Source organism: Tachyglossus aculeatus, chromosome 1, assembly GCF_015852505.1.
Source record: "Tachyglossus aculeatus isolate mTacAcu1 chromosome 1, mTacAcu1.pri, whole genome shotgun sequence".
Lineage (NCBI taxonomy): Eukaryota > Metazoa > Chordata > Mammalia > Monotremata > Tachyglossidae > Tachyglossus > Tachyglossus aculeatus.
In genome coordinates, this window is record NC_052066.1 from 62,244,688 (window position 1) to 62,262,806 (window position 18,119).

An 18,119-nucleotide genomic window follows, 5' to 3' on the forward strand; every position below is an offset into this window, starting at 1 on the left:
AAAGTGTGTAAGTTAGGCGGTAGTGGGAGAAGCGTGAGGTTGGGTCGGAGGAAAAATGCTGATTGTGTGCCTTAAATAATAATGATGGCATTTATTAAGCGCTTACTATGTGCAAAGCACTGTTCTAAGCGCTGGGGAGGTTACAAGGTGATCAGGTTGTCCCTCGTGGGGCTCACAGATTTAATCCCCATTTTACAGATGAGGGAACCGAGGCCCGGATAAGTGAAGTGACTTGCCCAAAGTCACACAGCTGACAATTGGTGGAGCCGGGATTTGAACCCATGACCTCTGACTCCAAAGCCCGTGCTCTTTCCTACTGAGCCACGCTGCTTCTCTTAAAGCTGACGGTGAGGAGTTTGGTGCTGAGGTGGATGGGCAGCCACTGGAGGTTGGTGAGGAGAAAGAAGACACGGGCAGAACTAGTTTTTAGAAAAACGACCTGGGCAGCTGCGGATGGACTGGATAGGAGAGAGGCTGGTGGCAGGGAGGTCAGCGAGAAGACCGACGCAGTAGTCGAGGCAGGATACGACAAGTTGTTGGAGCCGTGTGGTTGCAGTTTGGCTGGAGAGGAAGGGGGTCGATTCTTAGAGGCGTTGTGGCGATCCCACCTCCCCCACATGTCTGCTGTGTGACCTTGGGCAAGTCACTTCACTTCTCTGTGCCTCAGTTCCCTCATCTGTAAAATGGGGATTAAGACTGTGAGCCCCACATGGGACAACCTCATCTCCTTGTGTTCCCCCCAGCGCTTAGAACAGTGCTTTGCACATAGTAAGCGCTTAACAAATACCAACATTATTATTATTATTAGAACCGACGGGATTTGGTAACAGGGTGAAGGAGAGAAATGAGTCAAAGGTAACGCCAAGGTCGTGGGCTTGAGACAACTTCTCCATAAACGCGGAAACTGGGGACCAAGGCTTGCGGAGCGAGCCTCTTCCCTCACTATCAAAACCCTACCGAGAGCCATCGTTTCAAATGCCCGTGTGCGGCTTCCTGCTTTCTCCTCTCGCACAGTCTGGAAGGGGGAGACGGACAACGAAACAAAACATATTAACAAAATAAAATAAATAGGATAAATATGTACAAATGAAATAGAGTAGTAAATACGTACGAACATAGATACATATATACGGGACTTGTGTCCTATCCCACCTTGACTATTGCATCTGCCTTCTCAACGACCTTCTATCGTCATCATCATCAATTGTATTTATTGAGCGCTTACTGTGTGCAGGGCACTGTACTAAGCGCTTGGGAAGTACAAGTTGGCAAAACGTAGAGACGGTCCCTACCCAACAGTGGGCTCACAGTCTAAAAGGGGGAGACAGAGAACAAAACCAAACATACTAGACTGCGATCCCACTGTTGGGTAGGGACCATCTCTATGTGTTGCCAACTTGTACTTCCCAAGCGCTTAGTACAGTGCTCTGCACACGGTAAGTGCTCAATAAATACGATTGACTGATTGATCTAGACAGGGATGTGATTTGGAGAGCAGGGGTAATAATAATAATAATGATGGGATTTATTAAGCGCTTACTATGTGCAAAGCCCTGTTCTAAGCACTGGGGAGGTTACAAGGTGATCAGGTTGTCCCACAGGGGGCTCACAGTCTTGATCCCCGTTCTACAGATGAGGTAACTGAGGCACAGAGAAGTTAAGTGACTTGCCCAAAGTCACACAGCTGACAATTGGCAGAGCTGGGATTTGAACCCATGACGAGGGCTGTTCCAGGAGGATGGGCTTCGGCAGGTGTCTCACTCCAAAGTCCGCGAGGCGTGCAGCCACAAACCCTCTTAGGGTTCATCCAACTGAGCTCAGTCCATAAACTGAATTAACAATATAAAACCCTGGCTGTGGTGTTGCCTGAAGAAATACCCCTACTTTTCAGTTTTAGGGTTCCAAGTCAGTCTATAAATGGTTAAAGGAGGAAATGTGACATGACCTTTCCGTAAGCAAAATTTATTTTTACAGTTGATTTGTATTCAAGACGGTTACCTCTCCCTGCTGACGGAGACCGGTGAAGTCCGTGAGGATCTGAAGGTGCCGGAAGGCGAACTGGGCAAGGAAATAGAGGGGAAATACAACGCAGGTGAAGATGTGCAGGTAAAGACATGTCGGAAGAGTGGAAGTACAATTTTTGTTTAATGAAAATGCTATCGCCAATTCCTCTGGCCAGGTAACGATATGTAGTGTCTTTTTGTTTTCCCTTTTCATTGTAATTTGGAACTTCTTTCCTAGTTAACTTGAACTTTCAGAGTTGTAAAGTTTATTTTAAAGTTGTAAAGTTATTTTATTCACATGGAGAAGCAGCGTGGCTCAGTGGAAAGAGCACGGGCTCTGGAGTCAGAGGTCATGGGTTCAAATCCCGGCTCTGCCAATTGTCAGCTTTGTGACTTTGGGCAAGTCAGTGCACCTCTCTGCGCCTCAGTTACCTCATCTGTAAAATGGGGATTAAGACTGTGAACCCCCCCGTGGGACAACCTGATCACCTTGTAACCTCCCCAGCGCTTAGAACAGTGCTTTGCACATAGTAAGCGCTTAATAAATGCCATTATTATTATTATTATTATTTACATTTTTATGTAGCTGTATTTACTGGCATAATTGCCTCATCCCATTTTGGAGGCAGAAATAAGTGATTATTTTTAGTACCATGGGACTATAAGCACAGACATGCTAACAGGAGAAAGAAGTTGAGAATGCAACAATACAGCATGGAGGAGGAGGAGTGAATTCATTGAGTGCCAGTTGTATGCAGCATTTGGGTCAGTCACTGTCACAAGTGCCCTTCATGCTCCTTTTTTTTCCCCCTTTTTTTCCTTCTACCTTCACTGCTAGTCCATAAACTGAATTAATAATATAGAACTCTGGTCATGGTGTTGCCTGAAGAAATACCCCTACATTTCAGTTTTAGGGTTCCAAGTCTATAAATGGTTAAAGGGGGAAATGTGACATGATCTTTCTGTAAGCAAAATTTATTTTTACAGTTGATTTGTATTCAAGATGGTTACCTTCACTGCTAGACTTAATTATTGTAATATATTTAACTGTCTTTGTCCTCCTCTAGAGTGTAACTCTTTGTGGGCTGGGATTGTGTCTTGCAAGTACTGTACTCCCACAAGAGCTCAATACACTGCTCTGCACATAGGAAACTCTCAATAAATGCGATTAATGGATATGGCCTGCATATCGCCCCACCCTTACTTTAAAGTAACAAAAACTGCAAAAAGAAAAGGGGCAATTACGCAAGTAAATGCAATACTGTTGGCTGAAAAATTCTAAAGCAGTGTTTGTAGGAGGTGCGTGTTTCCTTCACCTAGACAGTTCTTGAAAAGTAGTGATTTTTGTATAGATAATAATAATAATAATGATGGCGTTTATTAAGCACTTACTTTGTGTAAAGCACTGTTCTAAGTGCTGGGGAGGTTACAGGCTGATGAGGTTGTCCCACGGGGGGCTCACGGTCTTCATCCCCATTTTACAGATGAGGTAACTGAGGCACAGAGAAGTTAAGTGACTTGCCCAAAGTCACACAGCTGACAAGTGGTGGAGCTGGGATTAGAACCCATGACCTCTGACTCCAAAGCCTGTTCTCTTTCCGGCTTCTCATGGATGAAGTACCGTCCCCCAAGCGCTTGGCACAGTGCTCTGGAGCGCGCAGTAAAAGCTCAAGAAATATCATTGATTGATTAAGTGCTCCGAAACTGTATTTATCAGTGATGAGGTACTTCCTGGAAATTTTCAAGGCCCCAAACAGTTGTTGTTGTACACATTGTGAATACATTTAATCAGCGTGTTTTTCCTTCTAGGTCTCTGTCATGTGTGCAATGAGTGAAGAATACGCTGTAGCCATAAAGCCCTGCAAATAAACAGAATCATCAGGCTTGAGCCAACGGTTCAAGTCTGGACAAACCACAGATCTTAAATTCGGTTCTGACCGTCACCAAAGCTATGGCCTTCACGAGCAACCTCATTTCTTTTTGAATTGTTTCGAAGTAGTGCTGGATGCTGGACTAGTCTTGCAGGCAACTGGCCATTTTTAAAATCACTGAGGTTTATAATCCTGTATGAATTAAGTAGATCCCTTACCTGCAGTCCACCTGCATATTCTCTCCCAGAGCTTAGTATAGGGCTTCGCACCCCGTAAGCGCTTAATAAATACTATTACTACTTCGTCTTCAACATTCCTCCAGCTGCTAAACGAACGGTCCAGAAACCTGACCCAATAGACATTTTTTTTTATTATCTTGTATTTTTCTGGGAACACTGTACAGAAGAATTAAGTTCTAGGTTTTGGTTGAAAGGGAGGTCTGTACATTTAGAGTACTGTAGCACCCAACTTAAAATAATTCTGGATATGGCTCCTAGAATAGAATGTGGGATCGGACCCTTCAACGCTCAGTACTGTGGGGGCCCAAGCACAATTTCTAGAAACCGAGAAACTCAAGTGATCCAAAATGCCAGTTGCTTTGCCAAAAGTCCCAGTGGCCATGGGCAACTAGCTCAATATATTACCTCTGTTCTACTTTTTTATTTGCCAACTCATTGGCGTATTCAATATAATGCTTTACAATGGTGTCAAAACCCTGCCTATGGTTGAGAGGGACATTGACGTGTCTCAGCTGTTGGGTGGCCGTTACAAAGGTAGGTTGTCAAATGGTGGCACCACAGGGGTGGGGGTAAAGGAGAGGGAGATAGTCGAAGTTACAGTTTTTTTCACTCGAGGCCTTTGTCATCAGACTAAAAAGCAGAAAAACCCCATTTATTTGGCGTTTTCTTTCTGCTGTCTTTTTCTTGAAATGTTATTCAAAAGGACCAACCAGCTCCCCAAGATCTCGTCTGCAGCGCTGTCGGCGTGTGGTTCTAATGACGATGATCCAGTTTTCGACCATTTAAAAAACGAGGAATGTCAGCATTGAAACTTTGGTCCCACCGAAAGGGCACACGCTCGATTTAACCTCCGTGTTGAAAATGTGTTCGGTTTTCTGCGGTTGAAATTCTGTGTAAAAACGCTCCTGAATCGTGGATCAAGTTTAGGTTTATATAATGCCAATTCAGCTCAGTTTTTAGGCCTGTGGCATTTAAGTTAGGGTTTACTCATTTCCACCATTTAATAGAGCAATTGGTTGCTCTAACTGATTCACTTAAAAGTAGATTAAGTAAGACGGTTCAGTGACAGATTTGACAGAACTTGGAGAGAGTTCTCTGAGCGGCACCCTCACCCACCCCGCCAAAAAGTCCAGTGAATCTCTATCCCCGGACAATCTAATAAAGTAGATTGTACAAGTTAAGACAGCACGATGAGGTAAAAGATGCAGTTAGTTTCTAGATGATTGGACCAGTGGTTTCCAAAACTGGTAGTCGCTAGACTTTGCATGCTTTAAAATATCCCCAGGTGAAACTGTTAAATTGCATTGTAGAGGAGGGAAGAGATGGTAGAAAACTGTAGCAAGGGAAATGGTTAAGCACAAGGAATCTCAAGTTCTTCAATTAAAACAATTTGTGGATATACGATCTCATTTTTCCCCTCTCTAAAGCACAATTAAGCACCGATGCGTAATTCTTGGCATCAGTCCATCTAAATATCCACTGCGTATTTCTGTCCATTTCCTGGTTCTTTGTAAATGTATTTGCTTGCTGTCCCTTCGCATGATTACTGGAAATCTGGAAAATAATCAAAATGATTAAGCAATGTTATTGATTAACAGCAAGGTGACGGTTAAGCCTTGTTTGTCCGAGCTAACCGACCATAGAATGACTCCGGACTTTAATAATGGAAATAAGATTTTTGGCCCTATAAAGACTTCTGTCCCAGAAATGAACTCAGTGGTGAAAAATCCTCAAACTCAGCATCTTCATGTCAAATTAGTCTAGAGTGGTGGTGCGGGCCAAGGCCGAAAATTCCTAATCAGTTTAGCGCTAATTCTAGGCTGGCCACTCTAGTCCTTTTTGACATGTCAGACTTCATATTCATCAGTATAGTTTAAATGGCATTGTAAGGTTGAACAAATTACTACAGCCACGTGTCCCTAATTTGCTCCCTTCAAATGGCAAGAGTTATGGGTCTGCTGCTGAAATTTCGTTTTTCGTACTATGTAAAGTGTAAATACTTTTCTGGTGTATGAATAATCTGTGGATTTTTAAAATCTAGGACTGTTTTCTTCCAGTAGGTCACTCGATTGAGAAGGATTCTGGAGAACAAGTCCACCCAGTTCTCCTTGAGTGCGAGGCCTGCGCTCTTGGGAAACTTTACCTTAAGAAAAACTCGTGCCCTAGTACTCACTCAGTTCTGATGCCACAAGCGTGCGCGTAAGCCATTTTTTTGCAGAACTCTGAATCCAAACAGGCTCACGCTCTTGGAAGAATGTTCCCTAATTCCGTTACTGCTTTTCTAGCCAAAACAGGGAGTGAAAACACGGGTTACGGCAGAACTGGGTAAATTCCACCGAAAAGGAGCACGCGTTTTTAATCTCTAGCACAAAAGTGACTTTGTCGTCTTTAATGCCGGAGAAGGGTTGCTAGGAGTTGATTCCTCGCTATTCGCAGCATATGGTTTAATACCTTGTTACCACGTGCAGGTTACGGAATGTCCTGTTGGCAGTTTACATGATATGTGATGTAGCGTAGATGTATGTCTTAGGAGCATTTTATTAAGTTTATTTGCAGTATTAACAAAAATGAGCTCGATAGACTGAAGGTGGATTTTTTTTTTTCCCTCAAGGTTCCTTTTCTTAGCTAAATAATCGATGATTCCGGACTTCTGTCGTGCCCTGTGGCGAAAAATGTATCCTAGAAAGTTACCGCTGTGTCTTTAGTTGAGCATTGCTTCACGGACAGAATGATGAGGTGCCTCTCTATTCCCATGGAGCTGTTAATTAACTTCAACGTCCAAGGCTTAAGCAGCTTCTAACAGGTCTTTTGGTAGCATCGGGTTTTTTTTAACTTGTACTCCATATTAACAACAGACTTTTGCTGCCAAAGCACGATGATGATAAACTTTAGCAGTAGGTTCTGGACTAGGTTAAAAATATAGGCCGTGAAATCCTGGCTATGGGTTCTCCGTTCTGAAAGTTATATTTTATGGCGTCATGTGTGTGTGCGCGCACGTGGACACATGATTTTGTGTTTGGGTCTCGTGCCGTGTGCGTGCACACGAGCGTGTATTCGTTTTTGTTTTTATTATTTTTCTGAAGTCGTTTCCCACTCTCTAAAAGTACCGTAGGCTGCTTAGGGCCTCAAGTGTTGATAAATTTCCATTTCAACTTCACCCGTCCTCGTTTCTGTGTTTTATGTGCTTGGTTGCTCCTCAGCTGGAATATTTCTGGTTGAGCTGTAATTTGAATGCACTGTTCTCAGGGCTGTTTTTGCTAAGAGTTGAAATTTAGCTGACGTTTCCTTATTTTATAGGTTTTTGCCTCAAAACCGATTGCAATATTTTGCTGATTCATAGTCATCTGTAGCAAACCCCCAAATAATCCAAGCTGTTTACAGCATTCTGAGTGAATTCAGGAATAAAATCGGGGCTTCTACGTCTAATCCGATTTAGCTGTCTCCTGTTAAATGAAAATAGAAGACGATATCTCTGCTGGATACCTTCTGGAGCAAATTTAAATACAACATAAAAGTGCTGTGCATTTCTAATGCACACATTTCCTGAAATACGAGAGATGCATTCAGTTATGGGCAGGGAACATGCCTGCCAACTCTGTCGTATTCTCCCCAGTGCTCAATACCGTAAGCGTTCAATAAATACCATATATTGAGTTATCCCTGGGCGTAGCAACTTCATTCATGCCGAAGGATACCTACTCTCTGCCGAGCTGCGTGTATTTCTCTTCCCTTTCACCCTGAGTAAATATGCATTAGCCTCGTTGTGGCTAATAGAGAACCTGCTAAGTACTAGAAATGAATTTTATTTTTCCAATTGCACCAGACCATTCTTGCCTGCTACAGAGGACCTAGGTTTCAGGCAAAATTTAAGGCATCGCTCTATTCTAGGCATTATACTGGACAGTTTCATGTTACAAATGTTTTGCATGGTACAGCTTCATTCCTGAATTCTTACTAATATCCATAGAAGTGGCAGCTGAGTAGTTCTACATTTTGGTTATTATCCACTGTAAACCTAGAAACACTCAATTTTCATCAAAATGTTTGTTTACAGGTGTGGCATCTATCCAGGTAATATAGCCCACTGAAAATCACAAGTTCTTTTCCATCTTGTATTTGGAGGCACAGGCATTTTTTTTTTCCTGGAATTTGGTTTTGTTCTTCCAGAAAAGAAAGGAGACACTGGTTGTAGCAAACCGAGAAAAATTTATATCTAGCCTTAGAAATAAAAACTGAAATTTTGCTAACAACTGTAAAGACCATTTGCATTTTAGGAGCTACATTTTGCTTTCGAAGTCATGAGAGCAATCATTTGGAAACTAGAAGTGTACACGTTAGTAATAGCGACATTGCAAATATTTCTAGTGTTTTTATTAATCTCTAAAGATTGTTGAAAGCCTTTAAAATGTAGATGGTAAATTCACCGACTAAAATGTTTTATAAATGGTGGTGAGTTTTGACTTGTATTTACAACAAGGAAAAAAATAAAGCTAAACTTAAGGTTCATTTTTTTTGGCGTATCATTATTTCACACCTTGAGCAGTATGTATGTTCCACATGTAAAACATTTCAAAACTAGGGTGTGTAGAAACTGTACGAGATAATGCTTACATTACTGTTAAAAAATAAAATATCATAACGTTTTATGCTTGACTTCTTTAGCCCTATTGAATTGTATCCGTTAAGAATGTGACTATTTGAGCTGTTCCACGAGTGGAGAAATACCTAGTTTTGATATAAAATTGTCACCTAATCCCATAGGAAAGGTTCTAAAGTAATAATAATGATCATGGTACTTGTTAAGCGCTTTCTATGTGTCACACACTGTTCTAATCCCTCCCCCTCCACTTGCTGCTGTGTGACCTTGAGCCAGTCACTTCACTTCTCTGGGCGTCAGTTCCCTCATCTGTAAAATGGGGATTAAGACTGTGAGCCCCCTGTGGGACAGGGACGGTGTCCAACCTGATTAGCTTATATCTACCCCAGTCCTGAATAAAAATAATAATTATGGTATTTGTTAAGCGCTTACTGTGTGCCAGGCCATCGTGCGAAGCGCTGGAGAGGATACAAGCAAATCGGGTTGGACACAGACCCTGTCCCACAAGGGGCTCACAGTCTTAGTCTCCATTTTACAGGTGAGATAACTGAGGCCCAGTGAAGTGACTTGCTCAAGGCCACAAAGAAGACAAGTGGCAGAGCAAGGGATTAGATTGAGCCCGTTGTTGGATAGCTCTGTTGCTGAGCTGTACTTTCCAAGCGCTTAGTACAGTGTTCTACACACAGTAAGCGCTCAGAGGCCTTCCCAGACTGAGCCCCTTGCTTCCTCTCCCCCTCGTCCCCCTCTCCATCCCCACCATCTTACCTCCTTCCCTTCCCCACAGCACCTGTATATATGTATATATGTTTGTACATATTTATTACTCTATTTATTTATTTTACTTGTACATATCTATTCTATTTATTTTATTTTGTTAGTATGTTTGGTTTTGTTCCCTGTCTCCCCCTTTTAGACTGTGAGCCCACTGTTGGGTAGGGACTGTCTCTATATGTTGCCAATTTGTACTTCCCAAGCGCTTAGTACAGTGCTCTGCACATAGTAAGCGCTCAATAAATACGATTGATGATGATGATGATGACTGAATTAATGAATGAATGAACCCATGACCACCTGACTCCCAAGGCCCCTGCTTTATCCTCCACGCCATGCTGCTTCCCAGCAGCACTTAGAACAGTGCCTGGCACATAGTGGTTAACAAATACCATTTAAAAAAAAAAAAAATTTAACCACCTCTGACCTTGCAACTCCATGAGAATGTTGAAGAATAGTGCAAACCACATAGAGACCAGTATGACATACCGCAAATCTCTACTAGCAATCTTATACGTGCAGAGGTAGACATAGATAATAATAATAATAATAATAATGCATTTGTTAAGCGCTTACTATGTGCAAAGCACTGTTCTAAGCGCTGGGGAGGTTACAAGGCGATCAGGTTGTCCCACGGGGGGCTCACAGTTTTCATCCCCATTTTACAGATAACTGAGGCCCAGAGAAGTGAAGTGACTTGCCCAAGTCACACAGCTGACAATTGGCGGAGCCGGGATTTGAACCCCTGACCTCTGACTCCAAAGCCCCTGCCCTTTCCACTGAGCCACGATCCAACCAGCGCCCATTCTGCCAAAAGCGCTTAGTACAGTGCTCTGCACATAGTAAGCGCTCAATAAATACGATTGATGAAGAGTGACCACCAAATTGTGCTGATGGCACTAACTAGGCCACAGTGCAGGAGCTCCCTGTTCTTTCGTACAAAGTAAGGAATTTTTTTTTTTTTTTATGGTATTCGTTAAGCACTTCCCGTGTGCCAGGCACTGTACTAAACACTGGGGTAGATACAAGCTAATCAGGTTGGACACAGTCCCGGCCCCGGGTCATCACCATAATCAGCGGTATTTGTTGGGCGCTTACTATCTGCAGAGCACAACTAAGCGCTTGGAACAGAAGCAGCATGGTTCTGCTGAGAGGTCATGGGTTCAAATCCCGGCTTCGCCGCTTGTCAGTTGTGTGATTTTGGGCAAGTCACTTAACTCCTCTGGGACCTCCTCTGTAAAATGGGGATTAAGATTGTGAACCCCACATGGGACAACCCCATCACCTTGTATCCTCCCCGGCGCTTAGAACAGTGCTTTGCACATAGTAAGTGCTTAAGAAATACCAAAATTATGATTAACAGTACAACAGAGTTGGCAGGCACGTTCCCTGCCCACAGTGAGTTTACAGTCTAGAGGGAGGGATCGCAGTCTTAATCGCCATTTTACAGCTGGAGGTAACCGAGGCGCCGAGAAGTGAAGTGACTCACCCGTCGTCAATCGTATTTATTGAGCGCTTACTGTGTGCAGAGCACTGTACTAAGCGCTTGGGAAGTACCCAATGTCACCCAGCTGACAAGCGGCAGATTTAGGATTAGAACCCAGGTCCTTCTGACTCTCGGGCCTGTGCTGTATCCACTAGGCCGCAATTGAAAGAATCTCTGAGAGTGGGCTTGGGCGTCAGAGGTCATGGGTTCTGATTCATTCAACCATTCAATCGTATTTATTGAGCGCTTACTGGGTGCAGAGCACCGTACTAAGCGCTTGAAAAGTACAAGTCGGCAACAGAGACAATCCCTCCCCCACAACGGGCTCAATCTAATCCCGGCCCCGCCACCTGTCAGCCGTGTGATGTTGGACAAGTCACTTCACGTCTCTGTGCCTCAGTTACCTCATCTGCAAAATGGGGATTAAGACTGTGAAGCCCCACACGGGACAATCTGATGACCTTGCGTCCACCCTGGCACTTAGAGCAGCGCTTGGCACATAGTAAGCGCTTAGAGAAGCAGCGTGGCTCGGTGGAAAAGAGCGTGGGCTTTGGAGTCGGAGGTCATGGGTTCAAATCCCCGCTCTCCACCTGTCAGATGTGTGACTTTGGGCAAGTCACTTCTCTATGCCTCAGTTACCTCATCTGTAAAGTGGGGATTAAGGCTGTGAGCCCCACATGGGACAACCTGATCACCTCCCCAGCACTTACGACAGTGCGTGGCACATAGTAAATGCTTAATAAATGCCATCATTAACAAATACCATCATTATTATTAATGTCTGCCCGGCATGGCAGAGACTAGTGCTATCAATGTTTCATTTGTGGCACCTGGGTTGAGGGATGTTAGTTTACACTTTCCTCTCTGTTTTTGATACATCACTCTATTTATTTATTTATTTATTTTACTTGTACATTTCTATCCTACTTATTTTATTTTGTTGGTATGTTTGGTTCTGTTCTCTGTCTCCCCCTTTTAGACTGTGAGCCCACTGTTGGGTAGGGACTGTCTCTATGTGATGCCAATTTGTACTTCCCAAGCGCTTAGTACAGTGCTCTGCACATAGTAAGCGCTCAATAAATACGATTGATTGATTGATTTGGGAAAAAATGCCAAGGCCCCTGGCCGGTGATTATGCTGAGACTCAGGCCGAATACGCCTCCTTGGATAGACCGTAGCTAGGCTGTAAGCCTAGAGAAGCAGCGTGGCCCAGTGGAAAGAGCCCGGGCTTTGGAGTCAGAGGTCATGGGTTCAAATCCTGGCTCCGCCAATTGTCAGCTGTGTGACTTTGGGCAAGTCACTTCACTTCTCTGGGCCTCGGTTACCTCATCTTGTAAAATGGGGATGAAGAGTGTGAGCCCCCCGGGGGACAACCTGATTTATTTATTATCGTATTTATTGCGCGCTTACTGTGTGCAGAGCACTGTACTAAGCGCTTGGAAAGTACAAGTTGGCAACATATAGAGACGGTCCCTACCCAACAGCGGGCTCACAGTCTGGAAGAGGGAGACAGCAAACAAAACAAAACATATTAACAAAATAAAATAAATAGAATAAATATGTACAAGTAAAATAAACTGAGTAATAAATGTGTACACACATATATATATATATATATATATATATACAGATGATTTTTACTCATGTGAAATCGAATACAAAGGGCTTCAACTGAAGGAGTGCTCACTTTATAAAGCAGACACAGAGTCACACAAAATGGCTTAATACTCACATGCAGCATAGGAAATATCTGCAATTCACTGTCGCACTTCAAGTTTTCATTTTTTTGTTTTATACAATGCTTGCCTTGGAGATCATCGGCACAGAAGTCCTTATCACCAGTGATGGTATTTTTTTCCAACATATCTCCCAGGTGGATAAATTCGTTGCGACAGGCGTGATATTTCAGAAACCACTCTACGGTAAACGACACGGGATCAGGGCAGCTGAATGAATTAATTTTCAGCTTGATCTCAGTCGAATTAAACACGGTTTTTCTAAATATTAGCGGCTTGGAGCCGTAGCCGACGTTGGCGTCCCACCGTCCGGGCTCGGGCACGGCTCCGGCGACCACCGGCAGCGGGATGAGGAGGCGGCGGCGGCCGGCCATCTCCTCACCCGAGGCCCGCACGGACGGGCCGGCAGGAGGGAGGGAGGGACCTTGTAACCTCCCCAGCGCTTAAATAGTAAGCACTTAATAAATGCCATTATTATTATTATTATCATTACAATCTCCCTAGACTGGAAGCTCATCGGGGGCAGGGATCATGTATACAGACTGCTTTACTGTACTCTTCTGAGTGTTTAGTACAGTGCTGTACACACAGTAAGTGCTCATTAAATACCGTTGATCAATCTATTGTTACAATGGGCTCCTGACTTGTTCTGCTTTAGCGACCAATAGGCAGATTTAATAATAATAATTGTGGTATTTGTTAAGCACTTGCTATGTACCAGACACTGGTCTAAGTGCCGGGGTGGGTTCAAGCAAGTCGGGTTGGACACGGACCATCCCACCTGGGGCTCACAGTCTTAATCCCCATTTTACAGATGAGGGAACTGAGGCCCTGAGAAGTGAAGTGACTCCCAAGCCCGTGCTCTATCCAGTAGGCCACCCAAATCAATCAAGCCAGAGCACTGTACCAGTCGCTTGGGTGAGTACAATTTATAATGGAATTGATAAATCCAATCTCTGATCTCAAGGAGCTTTCAGTCTAGAGAAGCAGCGGGCTTTGGAGTCAGAGGTCATGGGTTCAAATCCCGGCTCCGCCACTTGGCAGCTGGGTGACTTTGGGCAAGTCACTTAACTTCTCTGCGCCTCAGCTACCTCAACTGTAAAATGGGGATTAAGACTGTGAGCCCCCCGTGGGACAACTTGATCACCTTATAACCTCCCCAGCGCTTAGAACAGTGCTTTGCACATAGTAAGCGCTTAATAAATGCCATCATTATTATTATTAGTGGGAGAAACCCGATAAATTATAGACAGGGGAAGCAACAGAATCTAAGACCCAAGTGCATACGTGATACTTCTAGACTGTGAGCCCGTTGTTGGGTAGGGACCGTCTGTATATGTTGCCAACTTGTACTTCCCAATTGTTTAGTACAGTGCTCTGCACACAGTAAGCCCTCAATAAATACGATTGAATGAATGAAAGGAGAGGGAAAAAGAAGAGAAGAAGGAGGCAGAGGTCAAAATGGCAATAGTATGGTAGAGTAAGTTAATTCTTTGAGTGCCTATCCACATTGAGAGCCTTCTAAGTATTAATAATAATAATAACGACACTTGTTAAGCTCTCACTATATGTCAAACACTGTACAACTAAGTGCTGGGTTAGATAGAAATTAATCAGGTTGGACACGGTCCCTGGCCCACATGGGGCTCACACTCTTAATCCTCATTCGACAGATGAGGTAACTGAGGTCCAGAGAAGGTAAGCTCTCAATAAATACGATTGAATGAATGAATGATACAGTAGAAAGGAAGACTAGAGTGGGTAGGAGTGAGAAAAGTCAGTCAGGAAAGGCTTATAGGCAGATATCTGATCTTGTCTTATTGTTATCACTATTATTATTATGGTATTTGTTAATTGCTTACTATGTGCCAAACCCTCTTCTAAGTGCTGGGGTAGATGCAAGGGAATCAGGTAGAACACAGTCCCTGTCTCACAAGGGGCTCAGAGTCTCAACCCCCATTTTGCAGACGAGTTAACTGAGGCACAAAGCAGTTAAGTGACTTGCCCAAGGTCACACAGCAGACAAGTGGCGGAGCTGGGATTAGAACCCACGACCTCTGACTCCCAAGCCACCAGGCCGTGTTGTTTCTCTGTGTTATGCTGTCAAATTGTCTCTGACCCACAGGGAAACCTTGGACACATCTCTCCCAGAACGCCCCCACCTCCATCCTCAATCGTTCTGGTAATGGATCTGAGAGAGTTTTCTCGGGAAACAACTACAGAAATAAATACCATTAAAAAAAAAAAATGGAGGGCAGTCAGGAAACAGTCCCTGTCCCATGTGGGCTCATGGTTTCGGGGGAGGGAGTAGGGGAGTCACATCCCCATTTTACAGATGAGGAAACAGAGGCATAGAGAGTGTAACTGTGAGCCCACTGTTGGGTAGGGACTGTCTCTATACGTTGCCAATTTGTACTTCCCAAGCGCTTAGTACAGTGCTCTGCACATAGTAAGCGCTCAATAAATACGATTGATTGATTGATTGATTGATTGTAACTCGCCCACGGCCATCTGAGGGAGATTTGGCAAAGTCAGGTTTAGAACCCAGGTCTCCAGACTCTGAGGACTGGGCTCTTTCTGCTAGACCACCCCACTCTCCTCTGCTCCCAGATCCTCCTGAATCCAGTTTTCGTCTCCCCAGCACATTATTTGGGCAAATAATAATAATTATTATTATGGTATTTGTGAAGCGTTTACTATGTTCCATCATCATCGTCATCAGTCGTATTTATCGAGCGCATACTGTGTGCAGAGCACTGCACTAAGCGCTTGGGAAGTACAAGTTGGCAACATATAGAGACATCATCATCATCATCATCAATCGTATTTATTGAGCGCTTACTGTGTGCAGAGCACTGTACTAAGCGCTTGGGAAGTACAAGTTGGCAACATATAGAGACAGTCCCTACCCAACAGTGGGCTCACAGTCTAAAAGGGGGAGACAGAGAACAAAACCAAACATACTAACAAAATAAAATAAATAGGATAGATATGTACAAGTAAAATAAATAAATAAATAGAGTAACAATAAATAAATAGAGTTCCAGGCACCGTTCGAAGCGCTGGGGTTGGATACGTGCTTTGTTTTGTTGTCTGTCTCCCCCTACGAGACTGTGAGCCCGTTGTTGGGACCGTCTCTATATGTTGCCAATTTGTACTTTCCAAGTGCTTAGTACAGTGCTCTGCACACAGTAAGCGCTCAATAAATATAATTGAAAGACACAAAATGAAAGAAATGGTTTACCTCTGCCTTCTTCCACGCAGTAAACTTGCGTCTCCGCCCTCGACTCTCTCCCATGGCGCTGCTGCCCAGCACGGGTGAGTTTTGACTGGTAGCAGATTGCCATCCGCTCGTTAGTCACTGGCCAAACTGGGAATGGAATGGGTAGGCCCCTGCTTGACTCTCCCTCCCGTAGTCGAGACTGGGAGTGGACTGGAAGCTCTCCATGGGCCACCCTGAGAGGGGCTTCTGATCTAGTCTTAGTAGGGTTTCAAGATGAGGAGTGTGGTGGGTGGCCAGGTGTGAAGTAGGAGGGAGTTAAAGGCGGGAGGGCAGACACGGGCAAAGGGTTAACAGCGAGAGAGAGGAGATGCTATGGTTGTGGATTTGTGAGACAGAGGGTGGTGGTGGTGGTGTCTACAGTGTTGGCAGAATCAGAAGGAGGAGAGTTTGGGTGGGAAGCTGAGGGCGTGTAAGCTGCAAACAAATTATTTTTATTATTTTTTTATCATTATTATTTCTTATTTAACATAAGAAATTATTAAGAAATTATCACTATCAGGTGCTTCTTTCTTTAGCACGTGTGTGTGTGTGTGTGTGTGTGTGTGTGTGTGTGTGTATGGCAACACTATGTCCTAGGGAAATCTGCGCATCTTTTGGTATGATAAATGAGAGTTAACTCATCTCCAGATGGTAAGCAGTTTACTGGCAATGATCAATCAATCAATCAATCGTATTTATTGAGCACTTACTGTGTGCAGAGCACTGGACTAAGCGCTTGGGAAGTACAAGTTGGCAACATATAGAGACAGTCCCTACCCAACATTGGGCTCACAGTCTCAAAGGGGGAGACAGAGAACAAAACCAAACATAACAACAAAATAAAATAAATAGAATAGGTATGTACAAGTAAAATAAATAAATAAATAAATAGAGTAATAAATATGTACAAACATATATACGTATATACAGGTGCTGTGGGGAAGGGAAGGAGGTAAGATGGGGGGATGGAGAGGGGGACGAGGGGGAGAGGAAGGGAGGGGCTCAGTCTGGGAAGGCCTCCTGGAGGAGGTGAGCTCTCAGTAGGGCCTTGAAGGGAGGAAGAGAGCCAGCTTGGCGGATGGGCAGAGGGAGGGCATTCCAGGCCCGGGGGATGATGTGGGCCGGGGGTCGATGGCGGGACAGGCGAGAACGAGGTACGGTGAGGAGATTAGCAGCAGAGGAGCGGAGGGTGCAGCGTGGGGAACTTTGCCAATAAGGGGCTAAATTGATGAATAGTAGTAATAATAAAAAATAATTCTGGTATTTGTGTTGAATATGTACCAGTCACTGTACTAAGCGCTGGGGCAGATACAAGTAAAGGGGGTTGAACACAGTCCCTCTCCCACGTGGGGCTCACAGTCTCAATACCCAGCAGCGTGGCTCAGTGGAAAGAGCCCGGGCTTGGGAGTCGGAGGTCATGGGTTCTAATCCCGGCTCCGCCACTTGGCTGCTGTGTGACTTTGGGCAAGTCGCTTCGCTTCTCTGGGCCTCAGTTCCCTCATCTGTCAAATGGGGATGAAGACTGTGAGCCCCACGTGGGACAACCTGATTACCTTGTATCTACCTCAGCGCTTAGAACAATGCTTGGCACATAGTAAGCGCTTAACAAATACCATCAGTCTTATTATTATTTTACAGGTGAGGTAACAGGCACAGAAGTAAGGCCACTTGCCCAAGATCACATAGACAATTGGCAGAGCTGGGATTGGCACCCTTGACTTTCTGATTCTGTATGGAACATCATTCATTCAATCATATTTATTGAGCGCTTACTGTGTGCAGAGCACTGTACTAAGCGCTTGGGAAGTACAAGTTGGCAACATAGACGGTCCCTGCCCAACAACGGGCTCACAGTCTAGAAGGGAGAGACAGACAACAAAACAAAACATGTGGACAGGTATCAAGTCGTCAGAACAAATAGAAATAAAGCTAGGTGAGTAATAAATCTGTACAAACATATATACAGGTGCTGTGGGGAGGGGAAGGAGGTAGGGCGGGAGGAATGGGGAGGAGGAGAGGAAAAGGGGAGCTCAGTCTGGGAAGGCCTCTTGGAGGAGGTGAGCTCTCAGTAGGGCTTGTTTTAAGTTCAGTTTCTAGGAAAAAAATAGTTTAAACTGATCTCTAGGCTTTACCCACTCCTGAAAATCTGTATTT

General features: G+C 44.2%; 2 protein-coding genes across 8 annotated transcripts in view; one reads left to right on the plus strand and one right to left on the minus strand.

Annotated features, from left to right (window-relative positions):
• The window catches only part of EIF5A2 (eukaryotic translation initiation factor 5A2), a 29,285-nt gene extending 20,666 nt beyond the window's left edge, over positions 1 to 8,619 (plus strand). For 5 of the 7 annotated variants that reach the window (XM_038745469.1, XM_038745687.1, XM_038745545.1 and 2 more), the window contains 2 exons: positions 1,975 to 2,106; positions 3,813 to 8,619. In XM_038745469.1, the coding sequence (XP_038601397.1) occupies positions 1,975 to 2,106; positions 3,813 to 3,872 (192 nt within the window). In that variant the 3' untranslated portion in view covers positions 3,873 to 8,619. The remainder of the gene's footprint in view (positions 1 to 1,974; positions 2,107 to 3,812) is intronic. The other 2 variants (XR_005450373.1, XR_005450376.1) reach the window with 2 other exon arrangements.
• On the minus strand, positions 5,475 to 13,077 carry LOC119926695 (transmembrane protein 87B-like). Its single transcript, XM_038744998.1, has 2 exons — positions 12,700 to 13,077; positions 5,475 to 5,667 (listed from the first exon to the last, which is right to left on the minus strand). Exons 1-2 carry the CDS (start codon positions 13,075 to 13,077, stop codon positions 5,494 to 5,496), a joined length of 552 nt encoding a protein of 183 aa, XP_038600926.1. The 3' UTR covers positions 5,475 to 5,493.
• Positions 13,078 to 18,119: the final 5,042 nt, after the last annotated feature.

What these genes read in the sequence shown, in the direction of transcription:
- LOC119926695 (XM_038744998.1), bottom strand. Translation starts at nt 13,077, where the DNA reads ATGGCCGGCCGCCGCCGCCTCCTCATCCCGCTGCCGGTGGTCGCCGGA. An exon ending in AGATATTTCCTATGCTGCAT is followed by an intron (nt 5,668 to 12,699) that starts GTGAGTATTAAG and finishes ATTATTTTCCAG; the next exon opens with ATTTCCAGTAATCATGCGAA.